Source organism: Crotalus tigris, unplaced genomic scaffold, assembly GCF_016545835.1.
Source record: "Crotalus tigris isolate CLP2741 ecotype Arizona unplaced genomic scaffold, ASM1654583v1 scf7180000017764.6130737, whole genome shotgun sequence".
NCBI lineage: Eukaryota > Metazoa > Chordata > Lepidosauria > Squamata > Viperidae > Crotalus > Crotalus tigris.
This window is the reverse complement of record NW_024096618.1, coordinates 951,417-976,181: the sequence shown is the minus strand read 5'-3', so window position 1 is coordinate 976,181 and position 24,765 is coordinate 951,417. Positions and strand designations below refer to the sequence as shown.

The 24,765-nt window shown below is 44.5% G+C and overlaps 1 protein-coding gene and 1 long non-coding RNA gene across 4 annotated transcripts in view; one reads left to right on the top strand and one right to left on the bottom strand.

The window, feature by feature from the left end:
* LOC120306936 overlaps positions 1–24,541 on the top strand; it is a 60,499-nt gene extending 35,958 nt beyond the window's left edge. Inside the window, exons 6-7 of one of the 2 annotated variants that reach the window (XR_005556425.1) lie at positions 22,340–22,464; positions 23,444–24,541. This is a non-coding gene — a long non-coding RNA (uncharacterized LOC120306936). Of the gene's footprint in view, positions 1–22,339 lie in introns of both variants that reach the window. The other variant, XR_005556424.1, reaches the window with a different exon arrangement.
* LOC120306935 lies at positions 12,630–18,279 on the bottom strand. 2 transcript variants are annotated; one of them, XM_039341008.1, is made up of 2 exons: positions 16,527–18,279; positions 12,630–13,167 (listed from the first exon to the last, which is right to left on the bottom strand). In XM_039341008.1, exons 1-2 carry the CDS (start codon positions 18,094–18,096, stop codon positions 13,106–13,108), a joined length of 1,632 nt encoding a protein of 543 aa, XP_039196942.1. In that variant the 5' UTR covers positions 18,097–18,279; the 3' UTR covers positions 12,630–13,105. The 2 variants fall into 2 exon arrangements, with proteins under 2 accessions (XP_039196942.1, XP_039196943.1); XM_039341009.1 differs by having other exon boundaries at positions 16,585–18,279.
* Positions 24,542–24,765: the final 224 nt, after the last annotated feature.

The following is a 24,765-nucleotide window of genomic DNA, read 5'->3' as shown; positions in this document are numbered from 1 at the left end:
GTTACGCGCACTGGCATTTCCAATACAGGGCGCTCCTGTTTGGCCTTTCCTTGGCCCCACGGGTGTTTACAAAGATCCTAGCGGTCTTAGCCACTCATTTGAGAATGATTCCAGTGCGCGTACAATGCTATCTGGACGATATCCTGATCCAGTCTTCCTCCTTCCCATCAGCCCAGTCGGACCTGGACATCACCATCAGGATTCTTCAAGCTCACGGATTTTCCGTGAACTTTCAGAAGAGCCACAGTCCCCTCAAACCGCCTACTCCACCAAGGGGCGATTATAGATTCAAACCTATGCCAGGTCTTCCTCTCCCAGGAACGCCGGAACAGCATCCGAACCCTTGTCCACCCCATTTGGAGAGAGAGGGTAGTCCCTCTGGTCCTATGTCATAACTACTGGGGAAGATGGTCTCCTGCATGGGGATCGCCCCATGGGCCAGACTACACTCCAGAAGCCTACAATGGTTTCTCCTCCCTTTCCAGAAGTGGAATATGAGCGCTTCCACCAGGAAAGTGAGGGTCCCACATCAAACTATGTCTTCCCTTCTGTGGTGGACTTCCTCAGCAATGGTAAAGGGGACTCTATTCAAAGAGCCTGCCAGGTTCATCCTGACCATGGACGCCAGCCTCTTCGGCTGGGACGCTCATCTCCAGACACATCTAGCCCAGGGGCAATGGTCCCGTTCGGACCTGAGCCACAATATAAACTGGCTAGAACTAAGGGCCATCCACCTAGCACTCCAACACTTTTCCACCTTAGTGGTAGACAAACATATTTTAATACTGACAGACAATGTGGCAGCAAAGGCATACATCAACAGGCAGGGAGGGACCCAATCCAAGTCCCTGATGCTCGAAGCCCACAGTCTGGGCTCTTGGGCAGGACCAACCTAAGATCCATCAAGGCAGAGCATATATCAGGGGAGGCAAACCATCAGGCGGACTCCCTGAGCAGGGCCACAGTGGACCACTCAGAGTGGAGACTGGACCCACTTTTGTTCAGGGAGATAACGAGCAGATTCGGCCAGCCACAGTTAGACCTCTTTGCATCTCCGAACAACTCACACCTGCCGAGATACTTTACCAGGTACCCATCCCCACTGGCGGAGGGAAGGGACGCCCTCCGCAGTGAGTGGCCCAGGGGGTTGCTATACGCATTTCCCCCACTCCTGTTAATACCAGCAACCATCCGCAAGCTGCTCCAGGAACAAGCGGAGGTCATCTTGGTTGCTCCGCACTGGCCGCAACGGGCGTGGTTTGCCGACCTGGTGGAACTATTGATCTCTCCGCCATGGAGGATACCTCCAGACCGCATCTCCCTCAGCCAGGGGGCCCTTCAACACCCGGATCCCCAGTGGCTCCAATTGGCCGCCTGGCACCTGAGTGGAGAAATTTAGCTAGACAATCCTATTAGTCCAGGGAGATCTCGATGATCCAAGCCTCCAGGCACCGCTCGACCAATAGGATATATGATGCCACGTGGAGGAACTTCTGCCTGTGGTGCACTAAGCACCAACTTCAACCTCTGTCTGTAACCATTCCCAATATCCTAGACTACCTCTTAGAGGGTATAGACAAGGGACTAGCATCAAACACCATTCAGAGACAGGTAGCGGCTCTATCCACAGTGCTCTCTTGTGACAGCCTGACCCCATTGACACAAAACCCAGCAGTAAGTGCCTTTCTCAGGGGGGTGACCAATGCCAGGCCACCGGCGGTTCACCTCTATCCCTCTTGGGACCTGCCACGGGTACTACGAGCATTGATTTCGTCTCCGTTCGAGCCCATCAGGTCTTCTTCATTGAGACTCCTTTCTCTAAAGGTGGCATTTCTGATCGCAATCACGTCAGCCAGACGTATTTCGGAACTGGCTGCCCTTTTGGTCAGGAGTGACCTATGTACCTTCTATGAGGAGAGAGTGGTCCTTCGGTTGGACCCGGCCTTCATTCCGAAGGTCAACACCTGGTTCCATAGGAACCAGGAAATAGTACTCCTGAACTTTTGCCCCAACTCAGCGCACAGGCTGGAGAGACAGTGGCATATGTTAGACGTGCACAGGACTCTGCATTACTATATAAAACGAACCTCTGCGTTTTGAAAGTCAGAGGCCTTGTTTGTCTCTTTGCAACCCTCTTCCATGGGTCAAAAGGTTTTCTCTTCGACCATTGGAAGATGGATTAGGGCATGCATTGCCCATGCCTACCTCTCTCAGTCCCTACCGGTCCCCAAATGAGTTACTGACAACTCCACTCGCAGTGCGGCCACGAAGCGGCCTGGTCTACCCAGGCATCCATCGAAGAAATCTGCAGGGCGGCAACTTGGTCCTCTCCTTCTTCATTCATCAGGCATTACAAGCTAGATAAATTTGCCTCTGCGGATGCTTCATTTGGCCGGAGGGTGTTGCAGCAAGTAGTTCCTTCTGGTGGGACACAAGTCCAGACTAGTTACCCCCCGTAGGGACATGAGCGGCTTTGGTATGTCCCACCAGTGGATTCTACAGTCATCATGCTGGAGAAGGGGCGTTGTCTTACCTGAACGCCTTTTCTCAGCATGATGATGTAGAATCCACAGATTTTGTGTCCTGCTGAGCTAAGACTAAGTCAAAAACTGGGCAAGGTCCACCCAGAAGGAGGCGTGGCAGATTTCTGACTTAGTCTCAGCTGAGCAGGAAGGCTGAGATTACCCACCGGTGAATTCTACATCATCATTCTAAGAAAAGGCGTTCAGGTAAGACAATGCCCCATTTGTTACAATATACCTTTTTAGTTAGATAAAAGGTCTAATTATATCTAACTAAAATAAGTTAGATAGAATAACTTATGGAATAGTCTGTAATCTAACTAAAATAATTTTTATCCTTTTTGGGAGACAGGAGTTGGTTCTCAGTGGTTTCTCATCATTTTGCAATACGCTCAGTCTCATAAAAATAAATAACTAATTGTTATAAATATTTACACTGTGTATATGAAGTACATGGTAAAGAACACAGATTCCCACTGCATATGGTATGCAGTATGCAGTATGCAACAAAAGCAAATCAAAGTGAAACTTATTAATTATATACTGAAGGACTGAACCACATTATTTTTCTCTATAATCAACTAACATCTGTGAATGATTCTTAAAGATAGCAAACAGGAAAATGATTCCTGGTGTGTGATTAGCTATATATGTGTTGCACACATACAATAAATTTTGTTCAGACCGCCAGACATAAGTTCCACCCCAACTCTTTCTACCTAATAGATCTGAGCCAATTTTATCCTATTTAAATAAGATTCCCAGGTAGTTTTTCTATAGGATACAGGATATAAATTCCAATCTCGTGCTTGAAAGAAAGAAATTAAAAATTACAACTCAGTGTCCCAAAGACTCATCTTTGATGAAAAAAGTTTGAAAGTCTACATTTCTATGTTATGCCCAAAGTTTTTTGTCCATATAATCATTGCTTCTTTTACTTGTTCATCTTCCATTTTTAAATTCAATAGAAATTATACAATTTTTTAATCATTTTTTCATCAGAAGTCAACAACACCTGATCAAACTGTCTGATCTTTATAAAAAGCCATATGCTGTAACATCTTTGTCGTACCTTGATTGTATTTGCAAACAGGGCCACCATGATAAGTCAATGCCCTGGTCTTCTAACTCTTGTTTAGATTTTAATTTCCTATCTGTACTCAGAATATCCTTATATGTTATTTTTTTTTCAAATTTAACTAAATTTGGATGTGCGAATCCCATACTGGGATTTTCATGTAAATTTTAGGTTTTATCTTTTCCCGTACAGATAATAATGCATTTCTTATGTAGTGATTTTGGAAATATCTATGAATTTTATTCTTTTAATATCATAAAAATGCTTGCCACCAAAGTTGTAAGTCATGTCCTTCTAAATATAACAACCTTTTATTTCTGAGAGTTATCCATTCTTTTAGCCATGTTAGAGCACATGCTTGGTAGTATAAGGCCCAATCTGGTAGTCCAAATCCTCCATTTTATTTAATTTCTTGTAGCATTTTCAATTTAATTCTGGCTTTCTTTCCCTGCCAAATAAATTTCAAGATGGATCTATTCAAATCATCAAAAAAAATTCTATTTTTACAGGTATTGTTTGAAATAAAAAAAGAAGTTTTTGTAGAATATTCATTTTCAGAGTCGCTATTCTTCCTAGCACTGATAATTGTAGATTTTTCCATTTTTCCAAGTCAGTTTTTATTTGATTTAATAATTGTATATAATTATATTCTTTTATTATTGCACATCTTGCTGTTAGGTATTTTCCTAGATATTTCACTTTCTTAACTATTTGTAAGTCTATTTTTTCTGACAATTGTGTTTTTTGCTTATCTATCAAGTTTTTAACTATAACTTTGGTTTTTTTCTGTTTATTTTCAGTCCTATTATTTCTTCAAATTCTTCTATCTTTTTCAGTTATTTGGATGTTGTATCCAATGGCTCTTCTAGAATAAATATCAAGTCATCTGCAAATGCTTGTAATTTGTAACTTTCATCTTTTATCTCCATTCCTTTAATTTCCGGATCTTATCTAATATTTCTACTGAGAACTTCCAACATTAGTATGAATAGCAGTGGGGATAGTGGGACAGTGATGGGATTCAGCCGGTTCGCACTATTTAGGTAGAACTGATAGCTAATTTTTTGTTGCCCAGGCCCAGAATGGACTTCTGGAAGCAGCATCCACACACAGAACAGGTTGTTCACATATTTGAATCCCACCACTGTAGTGGGCATCCTTGTCTTGTGCCTTTTTTATATTAAAGTTCTCCCTATAGTCTCCATTAACAATTACTTTTGCTGTTTGTTTATCATATATTGTCTTAATAGTATTTATGAACTTTTCTCCAAAGTCCATACAGTTTAATTGTTGTATCATAAATTGCCAGTTTACATTATCAAAAGCTTTTTAGCATCTGGAAAAATTAAAGCCATTTGTTTTCCTGGATGCATTTTATATTATTCCAGTGTATCTAAAATAATCCTCAAATTGGTTTTTTTTTTGTTTTTTTGTTTTTGTTTTTTTTGGTAAAAATCCATTTTGGTCTGGATGGATAAATTCAGTCAAAAATCTTTTCAATCTCTCTGCTATTATTGAGGCAAAAAATTTATAATCCACATTTAATAATGATATTGGTTTATAATTTTTTATCTATGTCAAATCTGAATCTTCTTTTGGTATTAGAGAAATAGCAAAATTTGTGGGAAAGAAATTACAAACTCACAATGACTACTTCATATAAAGAAAACCTATGTAAAATGTTTTATTCATGGCATTTTCCACCTGTTAGATTAGCAAAAATGTTTAAAATAAATGTTGGAAATGTAATCAAAATCCTGGTACATATTATCACTTGTGGTGGACATGTGTAAAAGCCAAAAAAAAATTGGACTAAAATACATACGTGGTTAGAAAAAATGCAGGAAAACATGTAGATTTTAAACCTGAACTTTTTTTTACTAGGGACAATGCCAGAAAAGTTTGATAAACAAAATGTATATTTAACATTACATATATTAACTGCAGTGAGGATTGTATTTGCGCAGCACTGGAAAAATGAGACAACACCATCAGAGGAAACGATAATTAAGAAAATATTGGTCTGTGCAGAAATGGACAGACTCACATTGAGAATCGAAGGAAAAGAAGATAACGGTATACTTTCAAACATGGAACTTATTTTATCAATGGTTGGAAAAGCGGGATAAAGAGTAAGAACTTAATCTTTATGATTAGGCAAAAATCAACCCAGACAACATGTTGTTTGTTAAGCACAAATAAATTGTAATGATAGAAAACCAATAAAATACTTTTTTAAAAAAAAGAAAGTTTACAGTTTAATTACAGTCTAATAAGAGGTTATAAAAATACTCCTGCCCATTAGCTCTCCACCTATATTTGCTTTTTTAGGACATGAGATTTTTTTATATATTTCAAAACTGAATAAATAAACTTTCTCCTCTTGTGTGCACTGCATAAAAGGAAATAGTGAGTAGGGAAAGGTCTATGGATATTCACAAGGGTGTGCTGGGATAAGAATCTGTAAGATGGCAGACATAGTGTTGCAGTCTACGTCTGTCCATATATCTTGACGTTATGCCTGCCACCATGCAGATTTTGACATCTCTCCATGGATGGTGTTGGAAACAACTCTCTGATTTTAAAAAGTACTATCAATATTTTAAGTAAAAAGTAAATAATAACAAATCTAAAAAGTGACGTCTTTCACCCATTTCTTTTTACGGAGGACAATATAACACCAACCAGTATATTGTGTATTTTAATTTTCTGGCTGATCTTTTAACAACAGGGTGCTTTGCATCCATTCAATGTAGTTTTCTATTACTTCTTTTCTTTCTTTGAAGCATGTATATTTGCATTTTATATGGTTATGGGATAGGGCTAAATGTGATGGGAGATCTCAATCACTTTAGTCATCCTGAGAATGATATTAATGAAAGTGGAGGCTCCTGGTTGGGTCACGTTTGCAGGAGAGGACACATCCCAAGGTGAGGGGTGAAGATAAAAGTAACGGGGAACTCTGTGGGTACAAGGAAAACCAAGCTACCTTGTTTTTCTTCTCCATCACACCATTAGGTGTGGACAGGACACAGTAAAATGGTGGAGGAGAGCAGAGCATCCCAGATCCTAGGAAAATTAACCGCGTATCTTCACTCAGTTTATATAGAAAGAGCCTTTCCCTTGGGAAACTCAAGATTGTCTACAAGTCATACTAGCTCAAATAAAGCACTGACTTCCATTTGCATAATTGGAAGCTCTCCTGTCATGTAAACACTGGCTTTCTTCTTTTCTGTTTTGATAACATTGGAAAAGCAGGATCATATCTTGCTCTCATAAGTGAAGAATCAACCTTTCATGAGATATTAAATTGAACTAAAATGGAAAAATACTGTTGCTCTAAAATTGCTGTGTTTTCAGAAGATTTCCTGTCCTGCAGCTGCTGGCCAATTTAGCTATGCTCTGTATGGACCATATCCTGTTTGTGCTAATGCACGTGTTCTGTCATAAGTGTCTGGTATTCTTCCATATGTTGACATAAGGATGTATAGAATATAACCATGTAAGGAATACTATGTGGTCAGGAAATATATACGTATTATAGGGTATAAATATATCTTATGGAACTCCTTTTGGGATTCAGACCCTTTGCTTTGTTTAGCTCTCTGAACCTGAACAATAAACCTTCCCTTCCCCAAAGAACTGGCTCAAGTCTCTGATTTCTACAACAGAACTAGTCAGGAATGCCTTTCCCTTATATGAGTCCACAGTTAGTGTTCGGGAATGCTAGTGGAAATTTCATAAATAGTAACATTTCTTCTTACTATTTCTGATATGTGTACCCTATTTATTAGTAGGGCTTATCTGGTGACTCTCCCACATAGATATACAGTATGAACAAGAAGTATGCAAAGTAATGAGGTACGACGTATGATATGTGTGGTATGGAATGAATCCAGGAATTTAATATCAGAACCATAAACAACATCCTGTCATACCCTTTTAGGAATATCCACTTCCCTGTAGCTATGAACTTTTCTACTACATAGCTGGTCCCAGACAGCAGGATATTATAAAGAAAAATCTTCCTTTCCAGATTTCCAGACCCTAGTTAATGCACTATATTCATTTATATCGTTCTATCTATATTCTGCCTTTTCTCCAACTAAATAATAGTCTTTATTTTTTTCCTCTTCCTCCTCTTATCCTCACAATAACCCAATCAAGTAAGCTTAGCTGAGACATAATGGCTGGCCTAATGGTTGCAAAACAGAAGCAAGGGGCCCTGAAGGAAAACTAATGCTGATGACTTTGAAATTTTAAAGTAAAATCTGGCTTTCCCCAATGTGGTAAAATGTCAATTGAAAAGGCAACCTACATCAGATTGCCTATGGGAAAATTTATCATGAAATCTTCTAGTGCATGGACCATTCTTCTGGAAAAAAAACAAGATATCTTTTGGACTGTCTCCCAAGCTTGAATACTATTCGATTAGTAAATACAGTACAGTACTATGACTACAGTAGTCAGAGTTCTTTGGAGGAGTAGTAGAGTTATGCTGATGACATAAATAAGTTTGCCCAGTTGCAAAAATTTAATTTAATTTAATTAATTTTAATTTTTTTCTACTGTGGTTTTTGGCTAGCAACTGCATCCTCAATATGTAGGTATGAATATTATATATTTTTCTGGCTATCAATATATTCAATAAGGCCTAGAGGTGGACAATGCAAATCATGCAGTGTCTACGGGACAGAGAGCAGTGATAGTGGTAGGATGTGCAATATGGAAGTTAGTGAATCACATGAGCAGGATTGCATCTTAGACAGCTGAGCCACTCAGCCAGTTGAGAACAGTTATTCAGCACATGGTACAGTCAGTCTTATACTTGATCTACCTGCAGATGTGGACACAGTTTTGGGGAAATAACCCCAAAGTTTCCACCACCAGTATCCTGACTATAATGGGAATAAGAACAGTGGTTTCTTTCAGATCTGATAAGCAGGGGACAACATTTCCTCTGCATCAACAGGCAGTGAAAAAAATAATCAAAAAAGCTCTGTCATAATGTGTTGACTGATAAATGGGGACTAAAAGCACCAGGCCTATTTTCTAAGATAACTTTTTTCCTTTGTGAACTACCTAGATTATTACATATTAAGATAAGTGGCTATATATATTCCAGAAGTAAATAAATCAGTAAGTAAATCTGACAAATGAGTTTAGAAATCTAGTCTTTTTGGCTGTAGAAGGCTACTAGAGTTTGATACCATTTCAGGTTGCTCATTACACCCTCATAAAAACAAATACACAAGTGCACTGCTACTATGCAGATGTGATAGCCTAATGGCAGATTACAATTCATTCCTGGCCTCTCTTACATGGTCCATTGGGAAAGTAGGTGTTCGAGACACCAGTTTACATAGAACTAGGATTGTTGCTGTTGTGAGTTCATGCAGTTCCCAACTCAAAGGTCAGACAGGAATCTGCACATCTAGGTGTTGTGTCCTGAGTCTGCTGCCCTTCCAGAAGCTGCCCGGGACCAGACTGAGTGGCGCCAGCTTTGCGCACATGCACAAGGTGCGAAAGCGCTCTGATTGTTGCCATTGTGTCCGGGGATCTGGTCATATAAAAAGAGGCCTGCGTGCCTTTGCTCGTTGTTGGTGTTTTGGCTGAAAACGAAATAAAGAGCTGTTCAGTGCAAGATGTGTCTTCATCATTCATCATTGTTCGAAGGACTTAACACTGGCAACGAAGGTGGGATTCTTTACAAGCTGAACAGGAAGAAGCTTTAAAGACTTACCCAAAGAAGTCCTGAAGAAGGGAAGACGGCGTTAAAATCAGCGTCCCAGCCTCCCGGTATAGCGTCGCTGGAGGGTGAGCTCAGCTGAAAGACCCCTACCTAAGAGAAGCGAGTGGTGAAGTGCAACTACAGGATGGCGAAGATCGGCCGTTTATCCGAATTTGATGTCTCACACCCGGACAGATGGAAATCCTACATTGCGAGGGTGGAGAATTACTTCAGGGTAAACCAGATTAGAGAAGATGGCTTGAAGGCTGCAACCCTGTTGTGTGTCTGTGGACAGGAAGCCTTTGAAATTGCAGAGAATTTGCACCTCTGGAGTCAGTAACATATACTGACTTAAAGAAACTAATGAAGGAACACTTCCAGCCCAAGTTGTCCGTCATTGCTTGGAGGCACACGTGTGAACAAAGGGACCAGAGGGCAGGTAAATCTGCTAAGGATTTTATTGCGGCCTTGAGGCGAGCAGCCAGACCGTGTGAGTTTAAAGATTTGGAAGAAAGGCTGTGCAATCAATTTGTATGCAGTTTAAGGAACAGAGACTTACAGCAGAAGATTTTTGCAAAAGAAGATGTCTCTTTCCAAGATGCTCTGAGAGAGGTTACAGCAGAGGAAGCAGCAGGCAGGGCGGTAAAGAATCTGCGGCCCACCAGGAGCCCTCCAGAGACAGCCACCATCCACCAAGAGGACGTGCAAGATGATTCGGAAGCAGATCCTGAAGAAGAGGTGGATAGGCTCTACCAGGCAGCTGGAAGAAGGCAGAAGGAACGTACAGACAAGGCCCCAGCAGCCCTTCAATGCTTCAGGTGTGGAGGACGCCACAAGCGAGCTGACTGCAGGTTCCGTTCCGCCATTTGCAGAGCGTGCGGCAAGCAAGACCACATAGCATCCATCTGTTTGGGTCACCAGAAGGTACAATATTGTGAAAAATTGCATCTGAAAGGTACCAGGGTCCCCAGCCAAAATAGGGTGAGTTTCTGCGTATCGCGCAGGAGTATTTTCAGGACAGGCACACATAAACCCCTAAAAAAGAAACTTCCCTTAAAGTAAGGTTGCAAGGGGTTCCTTTATCCATGGAGTTGGACACTGGGTCCACTCTTTCCATTATTTCCCTCAATACATTTAGAAAGATTTGCAACAGCAGTGGCCTTCGAGCCAATCTTAGGCCATTCAATATAATACTCACAGATTTTCAAAATTCCAAGGTGTGTGTTAAGGGGGAGGCCACCCTTAAGGTGCAGCACAAGGATTTTGAAGGTCCCTTAGACGTGTTGGTTGTTGGGGGTGAACGCATGAGTCTTATTGGACTCGATTGGTTCAAGGCTCTGGGAATCCAGGTTACTGGGCTGCACAATTTGCAAACGTGGAGCTTGGCAGAAGTCTGCAAGGAATTTGCAGATGTGTTTAGTTCTGAGCTTGGATCCTATAAGGGGCCTCCAGTTTCACTACGGTTAGACCCAACCATAACGCCCATCAGGGTTAAGCCTAGGAGGGTACCTTTTGCTCTCAAAGGCAAGATTGATACTGAGCTGGACAAATTGCTCCAGCAGGGCATCTTAGAACCTGTAGATTCTAGTCCACGGGAAACCCCCATAGTGAAGCCTCTAAAGGCTAATGGGGACATACGTATATATGCAGACTACAAGTGCACACTGAACAAGGCGCTGCAGCAGCACCCTTATCCAGTACCTGTAGTAAGCCACATCCTGGCTTCCCTCAAGAGGGGGGGCGCATTTTTGCGAAGCTTGACCTGGCACAGGCCTATCAACAGTTGCCTGTTGATGAGGCAGCTGCTGAGGCTCAAACTATTGTAACTCATAGAGGAGCTTTCAGAGTAAAGAAATTGCCATTTGGGATGAATGTAGCCCCTGGCATATTCCAAAGTGTCATGGAGAGCACACTTCAGGGTATTCCTGGAGTCTGCCCATATTTTGATGTTCTCATTACTGGTCAGTCATCTCAAAATTTGGCAGAGAGATTAAGGGCTGTCTTGCTTCATTTTAGGCCTTAAGTTAAAGAAGGACAAGTGTAAGATAGGAGTCAATTCTACAGACTTCTTAGGATTCAGGATAGATGCTCAAGGCATTCACCCTGCTGAATCTAAGTTGCAAGCTATCCAGCAGGCCCCAAGCCCTAAGTCTAAGGGTGAGCTGCAAGCCTTCTAGGGGCTATTAAACTTTTACCATGCATTTCTCCCACATAAAGTTGCAGTAGCAGAGCCCTTACACAGACTCTTAGACAAACAAGCCTGTTGGCAGTGGACCAAAGTCCACGAAAAAAAGTTTCAATGAGGTCAAAGCCTTGCTCACTTCTAATGCAGTGTTAGCTCACTTCAATGAGCAACTACCTGTTTGCATTGCCTGCGATGCATCTCCCTATGGGTTTGGAGCTGTACTTAGTCATCTGACGGATGACGGTACTCAGTTTCCTGTGGCTTATTACTCTAGGACTCTGTCTTCTGCAGAGCATAATTATGCTCAAATTGACAGAAAAGCATTGGCTATAGTGGCAGGCATTAAGAAGTTTCATGATTTCTTATATGGCTGTCATTTCACAGTCTACACTGACCATAAGCCTCTGCTGGGGTTGTTTACCACTACCACTCAGACCCTACATATCCTTTCTCCTCGTGTGCTGAGATGGTCCATTTTCCTGTCAGCATATGATTGTACAAGGGTTCACAAAACTGGAAAAGAAATGGTTCGTGCTGATGGCCTGAGCAGATTGCCATTGAACAAATGGGAGCCTGATCCTGCTCCAGCCATTAATATTCTGTCCATTCAAGACTTGTCTGAGTCTCCCCTCAATGCTAGGGATGTGGCTGCTGAAACTGCCACATGCTTACACACGTGCTAACGTGGGTATTATTAGGATAGCCTGACAAGTGCCCTGATGCAGAGTTTCAAAGCTTCTGGCACAAGAAGTATGAGTTGTCCACGTTCAAGGGATGCTTGTTATGGGGTAGCAGGGTAGTAATCCCAGCCTCATTGAGGTCTAAAATCTTAATCTCTCTACATGAGGGACATCGTAGTATAGTCAGGATGAAAGTGCTTGCGCGCAGCCATCTGTGGTAGCCTGGCCTAGATAAAGCCATCAAGGCCCAGGTGCACAAGTGCCAAGTGTGCCAACAGTGCCGGCCTGAAATGCCTCAGGCCCCAGTTCATAGGTGGGAGGAAACTCAAACCCCATGGTCTAGGGTACATATAGATTACGCTGGGCCCTTTCAGGGGCAATTCTTCCTGGTTGTTGTTGATAGTGTAAGAGCGTCCTGCCTCGACTATAAATCAATCAGGAACGGTGCAGTAATCAACATGAATTTATTGCTCTATGTTGAAAACAAAGTCAGCTCTGAAGAAATTCCTTGCCCAGTGTCCCGAATATATACCGTCACCACACCCCCCTAATTATCCCAATTACTCCACCCACACCACACCCCATTCCCCCTTGTGTCAGCTTTTGGTTCTGTAGAGTATCGCTAATCAATAGATTAGTGCTGTAAGTACATCTCCTTCCCCCCCCATCCACCTAACAGCTACAATGTGTCAGACCCAGCGTTCTATTTCGGCGTTTCTGTCTGGTTTAGTTTCAATCTATGCCCTGTCCTCTTCGGCATTTGGTTAGTCACGTGGTTTGCACGTCACTGGGGAAGCGCCGGCAACACCCTAGTAACGGCTCCATCGATCTCGCGCACGCAGGAACGCCTGGAAGTACAATGGATCGTTCGGGATGCCTGGAGGTTCCATGGGCCGTCAGCAGGAGGACTTAATTCGCCGGTACGATCCATGCTGGGTCTGACATTCTGCTTCCCCTCACCACAAGGCCCCCTGAAATAAAACACATAAATCATTCATATCCTCTAGCCCATTTCGGTAATGTTATCTTTCCTCCCTTTTCTTTGGTCTGTGTGGCCATGTCTTGTGATATTGGCGTATCAGGCTAGGGGCCCAGACATCTTCCCTTCGTACCCAGGAAGCATCAGATAAAGGGTATCCCTTCCATAACACTAGATAGTATAGGTTATCCCCTCGCAACCGTGAGTCTATTATGCCTTGGATTTCATATCGCCCCGGGGGGATGGGTCCCAGTGGGTCCTTATGGGGTTCCCCTTTCACAGGCTTCAATAGACTCACGTGGAAGACCGGGTGTATCTTACCAAGCATCTCCGGCAATTGCAGTTGTACCGTAACAGGGTTGAGGATACGTACTATTCGGAAGGGTCCAATGTATTTTGGCGCTAGCTTCTTGCATGGCACCTGTAACTTAATGTACTTGGTGGATAAGTATACTTGGTCTCCCACCCGTAATTGGAATGGCAGTCTACGCCCTTTATTACCCTGCTCTTTTGCTGTCTGTTCCGCTTGTTGCAGTGCCTCCTTTACTTTACTCCATACGTGACTTGCACGGGATAACCAGTCCCCAGTTTGATGTTCCAGTGGTTCCTGCGACTCGCCCCCGGGCAATGGAATTGGATCATACCCATAAATTACTTGGAATGGGGACAACCCTGTGCTTTTGTGTACTGCATTATTATACGCTAATTCTGCAAATGGCACAAAATCTATCCAATCCGACTGCTGGTAGGATACATAGGAACGTAGATAGCGCGCAATCGCTGCGTTGGCTCGTTCCGCCGCCCCGTTGGTACAAGGATGGTATGCGGAGCTTAGTCCTTGGGTGGTTCCAATACTTGCGAGGAATCGACGCCAGAATTGGGCCGTGAATTGAACACCTCGATCTGAAATAATTCGACGGGGCGCTCCGTGTAGCCGGTAAATGTGTTGCACAAACAATTTGGCTAACTTTTTAGCGGACGGCAGGCCCTTGCAGGGAATAAAGTGTGCCTGCTTTGAGAATAGATCCACAACCGTCCATATGACCGTATAGCCCCTGATATTTGGTAAATCAACGATGAAGTCCATCCCAATATCCTGCCAGGGTCGAATTGGGTCAGATACTGTTTGTAACAATCCCATCGGTCTTTTTGGTACTACTTTCGCCTGTGCACAAACATGACATTCCTTGACATACCGTTCAATGTCCTTCCTCAAGCTCGGCCACCAGAACTGGCGCCTCGCCAAATGTAGCGTTTTCACGAAGCCAAAATGGCCCGCCACTTTAGAGTCGTGGCATTGGTGGTATACCCGATTCCTCAAGTCTTGGGGAACATACAACTTATTCCCATACCAAGCCAATCCATTACGATGGGTCAACAGTCCTGGATTTGCCAGTATCCACGGATCAGTCAACAACACGGATTTTAATTCCTCCTCAAATGTTACTAATTTTGCACACTCATCCATCTGTGGGGAACTTATATTGTCCGAAGGTAGGATAGCCTGAACCACCTGTTCCCTTTTACTGTCGTACTGTGGTAGTCGGGAAAGTGCATCTGCTAAGAAGTTCTTCCCTCCCGGTACGACCTTCAGGTGGAACTTAAAACGTTGGAAATACTGCGCCCATCGAACGTGTTTTCGCGCTAATTTCCGTGGAGTTTGGAGGACCGCTAAGTTCTGGTGGTCCGTCCATACCTCGAAGGGGAACTGTGCACCCTCCAACAAATGGCGCCAGGTGGACAGTGCCCATTTCACCGCAAATGCCTCCTTTTCCCACACCGCCCACCGTCGTTCTGTGTCGGTAAACTTTTTGGAGGTATATGCGCACGGTTGTAGTTTACCTTGTACATTACGTTGCATCAGGAGTGCTCCGACGGCCACATCGCTGGCGTCTGTCTGTACTACGAACGGCTTACCCGGGTCAGGATGTATTAACACCGGCTCTTTCGCAAATAGCCTTTTTAGAGATTCAAAGGCATGTTGACAGTCCACAGTCCAATCTAAAGATTGTTTCGGTCGGGGTTTTGCGGTGGCATTTTTGGTGCGTAATAATTGAGTTAATGGTAGGGCCACGTCAGCGAATGAGGGGATGAATTGTCGGTAGAAATTGGCAAACCCCAAGAACCTCTGAAGTTGACGACGGGTTCTTGGGGCCTGCCATTCCAATACACTGCGCACCTTACTCGGGTCCATTTCTATCCCCGTTGCTGAAACCCTAAACCCTAAATAATCAATGCGATCCTTGTGGAACTCACATTTTGATAGTTTACAGTATAGGTTAGCATCCAGTAATTTTCTTAATACCGTCCGTACTAATTGCACATGGTCCTCTAACGTCTGTGAATATATTAGTATGTCATCAAGATATACAAGAACGCCTCTATACAGGTGGTCATGCAACACTTCGTTGATCAGCTGCATAAATACGGCTGGTGCCCCTTGCAATCCAAACGGCATCACCTTGAATTGATAGCTGCCTAGTGGACAGTTAAACGCTGTTTTCCACTCATCCCCTTCCCTGATTCTTACCCTATAGTATGCTTCACGGAGATCTAGTTTTGTAAAGATCTTTCCGGCCGTTAAATGGGTAAGGAGGTCTTTCATAAGTGGTAGGGGGTATACTGGTTCTATACACACAGCGTTCAGACCTCGAAAATCTACACATAATCGTAACCCTCCGTCCTTTTTCCCTTGGAATATGACAGGGGCTGCTATCTTCGAACGCGCTGGCTCTATAAAACTCCTAGCCAAGTTTTTATCGATGTACCTCCTCATTTCCTGCAACTCAGCGAATGTCATGGGATACATCCTGGGCTTGGGTAGTTTAGCGCCAGGAACAAGTTCGATGGCACAATCTGTCGGTCAGTGAGGCAGCAGACTGTCACACTCCTGCTCGCTGAATACCGCCGCAAGGTCGTTATACACCTGCGGATAGTTGACCTCACCCCTCTCCTGCACTGGTTTTGAGGTGTTCAACTTCCCATTCCTATCTGGGTCTTTCATGGCCCGTGGGTGGGGCCCCACCCCAATCCTTAGATGTCGAGAGCCATCCGCCCACCAGATAGTTGGTGTCCATTTGTCCATCCACGCCAATCCAAGAATAACTGACTCGGACATAGTTTGAACGACTATAAATCTTATAGTTTCCCAATGTCCCCCTATATCCATTCTGACAGGCTCTGTCACCAAGGTGGTCGGAGCCCCTCCTAACAAAGAACCGTCCACCTGCTCAAATCGAATTGGAGACTTTAGTCGAGCCACCCTGAGCTGCATCTGTTGCACCACCCCCTTACTGATTAGGCACCTAGTACATCCTGTATCTAGTAATGCCTGAAGGGGTTTCGACTCACCAGTAACCGGGCTTGTCAACGTGATCGGAATGGTGAATGGTACGATGGGTTCACTCACCATTGGGTCCTCCACCGGTCCTTCCTCCTCATGTTCCTGTAATCCAGGGGACGCATCATCGAGGGGTTGTTGGATGGAAGTCTGACCCAGTTGGTAAGCGACCCTTGACTTCTCCACTGTTCTCTTTGGCGTAGCGCCTGGTTTGCCGATCGCCGTTGGTGTACCTATTGGCTCGGGGATTCCACATTCCGCGGCCCTATGGCCTGGTCGGTTGCAGCGGAAGCATTTGAAAATGGGTTTTGGACGTACCGTACCCTGCATGGTTTGCGTGGGACCACCTACAGGTTGATCCTGATTCCTACGGGGTCTATCCTCCCGTCCTCCGGGACGATCCCTCAACCCAATGTCCAACTCTACTGCTGCCCGAAACCAATCAGCCAGGCGTCCTACCACTCCCCTGATTATACATGCCTGACGTATGTTGGTATCCAGACCGTTGCGGAAGTGGTGAATTAACAAGCTGTCTGGCCACGATCTAAGTTTCCCTGCCACCTTTTGAAACTCACGAATGTATTCCTGCACTGGCCTGCCCCTTTGCCGCAAATTCACTAACTGGGCCTCCGCCCGTTGTAGGCGTGTTGGGTCCTCAAACCTCGTTTTCAGTGCATCGAGGAAAAGGCCTACGTCGGCTAACTCTCTAGCCTGGTCACTATAGAGATCTGCAGCCCAAGCGGCAGCCTCCCCTTGCAAACTAGCCGTGACCGCCACCACCCTCGCCCAATTGGATGAGTACAGGGTTGTATAACGGTCTAGATGGTTAAGTACGTGGCTGAGAAATACCGCTAGGCGATCCGGATCTCCGTCAAATGTGAGCGCAATTGGAGGAGGATTCCAAACCATATTCTGAGGCCATGGGGCTGGCCCCTGTCCACCATACGGGACCGCCTCTGGACGTGCCACAGGACGGGGCCCTACTCCCAGGGGTCCCTCCACATCTCTCTCAGGACCCTCCGGGTGCTCCCGCACTCCCCGTGTACTCAGTCCATACCGTGGGCGCTCTGCCCCGGTTTGCCTTGCTACTGGGTCCCGTGGGGTGAAGCGACTGTCAGGCTGCAATTTAAACTCCGGGCTTGACATTTGGAAATGGGACATATAAGTTGGGCTGTCCTTAATGGGGCTGCGGATGGTATTGGGATATATACGTTCCCCGAATTGTTCCCTAAGAACATCTAACGTATATTGTCCTGGGGCCGTGGAACAGCTCCAATCCTCTCCTTCATCTCCAGTCATCCGGCGCTCCCTCCAGCCCGTGAAACTTGGTGCCAATCGCCGTCCCTTACCATCCTCCGGGAGGCCTGCGGTTGAGCCGAACCACCATTCATCGTCTGCGGCCGCCAATCTGCGCTGCCTGATTCCTGGTGCAGCACCCGCGGGGATACGTCCTCTCTCCTTTTGCCTCACTACCGGTTGCTCCTCCCCCCCGGCCTCGGCATTCGGACTCTCCATCTGCTCGTCGGCCTCCGCAGGCCCCTCGTCAACAACTGGGTCTTCTCCCTGTGTCCCTTCAGCCATAGTGTCACAGTACCAGATAGCCGCGAGATGTGTATGCAGGTTGTGAGAGCTGACTTAATTGTAAGAGCGTCCTGCCTCGACTATAAATCAATCAGGAACGGTGCAGTAATCAACATGAATTTATTGCTCTATGTTGAAAACAAAGTCAGCTCTGAAGAAATTCCTTGCCCAGTGTCCCGAATATATACCGTCACCACACCCCCCTAATTATCCCAATTACTCCACCCACACCACACCCCAGTCCCCCTTGTGTCAGCTTTTGGTTCTGTAGAGTATCGCTAATCAATAGATTAGTGCTGTAAGTACATCTCCTTCCCCCCCCATCCACCTAACAGCTACAATGTGTCAGACCCAGCGTTCTATTTCGGCGTTTCTGTCTGGTTTAGTTTCAATCTATGCCCTGTCCTCTTCGGCATTTGGTTAGTCACGTGGTTTGCACGTCACTAGGGAAGCGCCGGCAACACCCTAGTAACGGCTCCATCGATCTCGCGCACGCAGGAACGCCTGGAAGTACAATGGATCGTTCGGGATGCCTGGAGGTTCCATGGGCCGTCAGCAGGAGGACTTAATTCGCCGGTACGATCCATGCTGGGTCTGACAGATAGCCATTCCAAATGGCTAGAGGTTGTTCCTGTGTCCTCCACTACTACTGCCAAGACTATCCAGGTGTTGAGGAGAATTTTTGCAGCTCATGGCCTTCCAGATGTTCTGGTTTCAGATAATGGTCCTCAATTTACCTCTTCTGAGTTCCAGGCTTTTCTTCAGGCCAACCTGATCTGCCATGCAACTTCGGCTCCCTTCCACCCATCCTCCAACGGAATGGCAGAGTGTATGGTGCGCACCACTAAGGATGCCCTCAAGAAACTGACTTGCGGTAACTGGCATCACAGGTTAGCAGACTTTCTTCTTACACATCGCACCACACCTTGCACTTCCACAGGGAAGAGCCCTGCTGAACTCCGCTGGGGTCGCCAGCTCATCACTAAGCTGGACAGGCTGCACCCTGACCAGGTGGCGTCACAGGTGTCACAACCGCGGGCACCGAGGAGACTTCAAGTGGGTGATCCGGTCTGGACTCGAAACTATGGGCCTGGTCATCTCTGGGTATCGGCTGTGGTCTGCAAGGTCTCTGGACCATTGTCCTATGAAGTGGCCTTGGAAGACAGCTGCGTTCTTTGGTGGCACATAGACCAGCTGCGTTGGAGGCTGGACTCTCACCCTTCTGCTCCTAGCTCTGCTCTGGGGAGGAGGAGGATTATAATGTGCATTCTGTGGATCAGTATCTCCGGCCTTCCCTAACAGCTGATGAGGCCATGGGTGTCCAATCACAAGGTTCCACAAGTACGCGGAACAGGAATTCATTGGGAAGGGGGTCATCCCACACATCCACACTTACTCCAGACAGGGAGTCACACCGGGGGTATCCACATTATTCACCCATAATTAGTAACACTTCAGACAGGGAGATTGACCAGGGGTGTCCACACAACTCACAACCTACAAGAGAACTGGAAACACAGCAAGGGAACTGGCCTAATTCTGCAATTGCTCCCAGAAGGAAGTCCTCTGGAAAGGGGGTAAACAGAGAGGCAACTCCTGACTCTGGCACTTCAGGCATGGCCTTGGGGTCCACAGGGTACTGGAGCAATGCAGCTACCCCAGACTCTCCATCTGCTGGCCTTGGGTTCGAGGGACAATGCTCCCAAGAAAGGTCCTTTGTGGAACTGGGGAATACCACCCCTCCAAGGGATGCTGGCTTGGGCTTAGAGGGTCCAGCCAGCCAGTAGATGGGCAGGTCAACCAGGTATTTGGGGCAGCAAAGTCCTGGCCTTCCGAGCCTGGTAGGCGAGCAAGTAGGCCAGGAAACAGCACCAGGGTCACCTGGGGAATTTGGGCAGCAACGTCTTGGCCCACCTAGCCTGATGGGTGAGCAGGGGGGCCAGGCAAACTCTCCCGGTCCGAGGAGGTCGCAATAGGCCAAGTGCCCACCCAAATATCTTAAAGATTTTGTGAAGTTGCTTTCCAGTCCAAAGGGTAATACTCCTAAGGTCACTGACTAAAAATGTTATTTTGTTTTATTTTATGATTCGGGTACATACATTCACCAAAACAATGTGGAGGTGGTTTTGTTTGAAGGCAACCTCAGGTATTCCATTTTCCGGGCATTTGATTGTTAGAATGTATAACACTCTTCCCAAGGAAGGATGTTGAGGGTGTCAGGATTGTTTCAATCTAGGGGGGAGGGGTGTTGTGTCCTGAGCCTGCACAAGCAGGCTCGGAACGTTGCAATGGTCCCGGGCATTCCAGAAGCTGCCCAAGACCAGACTGAGTGGCGCCAGTTTTGCACGCATGCGCAAGGCTCAAAAGCGCTCTGATTGTTGACATTATGTCCGGGGATCTGGTCATATAAAAAGAGGCCTGCGTGCCTTTGCTCGTTGTTGGTGTTTTGGCTGAAAACGAAATAAAGAGCTGTTCAGTGCAAGATGAGTCTTCATCATTCGTCATTGTTCAAAGGACTTAACACTAGGCCTGGCCAGGTTTTTGCTATGGGCAAAGGCAGGAACCACACTATCATAATGCAGCTGCAGACACAGCAAACTTTTTCTTCTTTTGCAACATGCTAGCATTTCCTCTAGTTATTAGTATTTTAGCACACAGTGCCCTGAAGCATGGGAATGCTTTGCATAGGCATGTTCACTGCCCTAAATGACAAATGTCCATCTTTCTGGCCACCTCCTGTGTAGAGTATTCTGTCACAGCAGGTATATTATTATGCTAAGGTATAATGCCTCATGGACCACTAATCTGAATCCATTTAGTGCCAAGTGAGCAAGGATGCTCCCTTCATCCTCACCTGAAGGATCAGATGATCGAGCAAAACCACCAGCCAGAACTGGTGAGTAGGTGCACAACACCCAAACTATTACACAATGGCCTTCTCAGCCTTTGACAATCTTCCACTGACACAGCACTTTTGGGGTTTAGGTAATTAAAAGCAATCTCTGCCACATTCCTGCACTGAAGACACAGTTACAGACTCCTTCTCTGGAAGTGAGCTGTGCAAAATATATATTAGCCATCTCTGAAGAGAGTGTACATTGTCTCCAAAGATAACAGGTGAAATGATATGTGTACATGTACACACACATACTAACATAGGAAGATTGGGTGTCAGAATACAAATTGATCAAATCCATTGCAATGCAGAGACTAGTATTCTAATATATAAATACATCATGGTGGATTTCACTGTAGTCAGAGAATCATCCAATGTAATCTATCATACATTGAAGCACATTAAATGGGAATTCTTCCTGTTAACATCCTGCTTCCATTGACTGTATGGTGCAAATATAGACATATGACATCTGTCTATTTTCCCAACACCCGTGGGGAATGCCATGCATCCAAGGCCACCCATCCAAACCATTCTGAAAGGTTGTGGGATCACCGTGCTGCAAGCTTCAAGGTACCAAAATGTTTTCCCATGGTAATTCAAGGGAAAGCACTCATGCTTCCCATGTGGGAGAATTAATAGGTGCAGACCACGTTTCTACTTGCGTTCTTTCTCCTGTTTGGTGAAAGATGCCCTACCGCTTTCAGGAACCACATGGTCTAAGTAGCCTGACCCTGAAAAATATCTCAGGAATGAAGACCCTAACTGGGGTTCATACAAATATACTATACCCAGGTAGTGATCCATTTAGGTGCTACAGGTTATATTCCCTCATCTTATTATCAATGGCCTCCTGGGATTTGGGGGGGGGAGGTTTGGGGGGGTTTTGTTTTTGCTTTTCCTATGATGTATGATGGATTGCATGTTTGACAAGTAGTTCTGATTTAATTCATGAATAAATCTCACCTAGGACTGCTAAAGAATAGCTTTTCTGGATGTTATTTCTTGAAAAGCCTAAATATAAAATCAGCCATCACAGCAGACATACATTCATAGCAGATGGCAGTTGCCAACTGTACTGTGATTCTATAACTAGGGAAGGTGAAGTGCACAAGTCTTCCAAGTCTTTAGCACTTGCCCCAAACCACGTATGGGTTTACGGTAACTTAGTGCATCTCAGATATCTCCTAGCATGCTTGGAGATAGTCTAGTGCCATCAACTCTCAGATCCTGATAAATGCTGCAGTCCAGCCTTGCTTAGCAGCCAGATTACGCAGACTGTCCCACTGATTCTGCTTCCTTAACCATGCATGCTGTACAGGGTACTCTCCTTTTCATTGTCCACAGGAAAGCCAGTCTGGATGACAGAGACAATATGGCAAGCTCTGGAACAGCATATAAACTGCAGAAAAAAGATAGGAATAGATGCAAAAGTGGATCCGAAACTGGAAACATCATTAAGGGGAAATCAGGTGAGAATGCTGGTGTTTAAGGGAGAATTCAAGCACACATCTCAGTATGGTAAGTGACTGGTAAGGTGTATTAAGACAAACTCTGCCTCTCCAAAACAAAAGTAGACATGTGGGTGGAATTACATTTGTACTTCTGATGTGCTTGAAAGCTAGCAGGAATGGAGGATTATCTTTCTATGATGATAATCAAAAGCAGTCTGTCAGAGTTGTGTGCATTTCCTTTTGTCCTGCTGCTGCTTATTTACCAACATAAACTAGATTGTATGTAGAATAGTAATGTTCACATGTTCCCATATTGTGTGTCCACAACACAGACGTTTGGTGGGGAATTAGACCTTGGCCTAATATGAAGGATGGGAAAGTGGAGACAAGCACAGGTATATGGTTAAAAAGCCATTTGATTTCCAAGAGTATGATCTTTCTTTCTTTGCTCATGCTTTCTGATGCTCTCCACAGTTTGTTTTCCACCTCTTAATTCCTCACTCTCTTTTCCTTTTCAAGCATTATGGAGCACTGAAGTGAGGATGGCTGGTATATGTGGAAACATCTGCCTCATCCTCTCAGGCTGGTTTTGAAACACAGGGCAAAACCTCCACCCTAGCCCAGTGGCTCTACAATACATGTTCAAAACCATGGTTTTGTGCAATAACACAATCTCAGCAAAGGATGCCGGGAAAGAAATGACTTATATTTTAGTCTTTCTCTGCTTACCATTTTTCCTCTGTCTTCCTAGATTGTAGCTGAAACCTAGTTTTCATGGTTGAAGGTGAAATAATAATCCTTAGGAAGACTAAAATGCCTATTGCCTGTTTAGCAGTCCCTGCACATTTTTGTCAAGGTGTCTTCCTTACTTTTTTCCAAAGAGAAGTGATTAAGTCCCTTTCTCATGACAGAGTTTAACTATCTGTCAAAACTGCTCTATCAATCTGTGTAGACTAACTGGAGAGAGAGTTACACCGTGTTCCCTATTTACCTGCAGAAGTTTGATCATCTGGAATTGCACTGCCAAAAGCATGGGTAGCACATCATGCTTTGAAATTTCCAGTCGTGGTAGGCTTCAGGAGAAAACATGCCTTTAACACTAGAAGAGTTAAAGACAATTTAAGGCTGCCTCAGCTGTAGATGGAAGATGAGATGAAATCAACATCATGGGGACATGGTACAAAAACTAGATTGACAGGACATATTTGTCCTGTGTTTGGATGCAAACAAGAAATAAGGCCTCAAAGAGAAACAACTGCTATATTTTGGAGGATGAATAAACAGCCTTAATAAATATATGTGAGTGACAGAATATTCAATAGGAGGGAACTGTGTGAAAAACATCAGACTGTTATTAACTTTAAAAAAAGCTGTTAAAAAGGAACCACAAAATGTTAAGAAACTTACAAATAGCTTAGTACAAATTTTAAGAGAATGAAACAAGTTGAGGATATTATTACTTTTTCAAAAAGGTACAGTTTCAGATGGATTTAAGACAAGTGATTAAAAAAGAATTAAAGGGCTGTGTTGTAATTTATGATTCAATTAAAACAAACTGTGACTCCTAAAGTTTTTATCTTACATATGCCTTGGGAAAATTTCCACACCCTTTTGAGAGCTACAAAAGATGAAACTTTCCCCAATGTAATTTAAACATATCTGGCTGAGAGCTATAATGATTTTTATAAAAAAACAAAAAAATCATTCCTCCCATAGTAGGAGAAAGGGAGGAATGAGTAAGCTGCACTTGAGAACCCCTAGTGAGGAGAACAATGTGAAAGAGGGTGAGGGGAGCACGGAGACAGTGATCACCCGAAAAAGAGGGGGGAGGATCCAGCTCAGCCCAAGAATTGGTGATGAGGGGGTGAATGGTATCATATGTATAGGAAAGAGGAACAGGAAAGGGTTGGATACTGATGGCAAGGATACGTCCAGAATACAGCCCAATCAGCTGGGACCAATGACGAGGTCCAGGAGCCGGATGCAAATGCTGGTTAATTCTATATAAGTTGTTCCCGTTGACTAGCTTTTAACCCTGATGATGTCGGAAGTTTCCGACGAAAGCATCGGTATTTATTAAATTTTTCCAGTTTGGATTTTTCCTGGTGGTCGTGATTGATTTATTTTATGACATGTATGTATGTATGTATGTATGTATGTATGTATGTATGTATGTGTGTGTGTATATATATATACAGGTTTTCGCAGGTGTTTGTATGTAGGTCTTTGGTTATTCGGGTTTTCTCCCGCGTAAAATTGGAAGTGTCTTGGTGACATTTCGACGAAGTCCCATTCGTCATCTTCAGGCTGGTGTTTTCA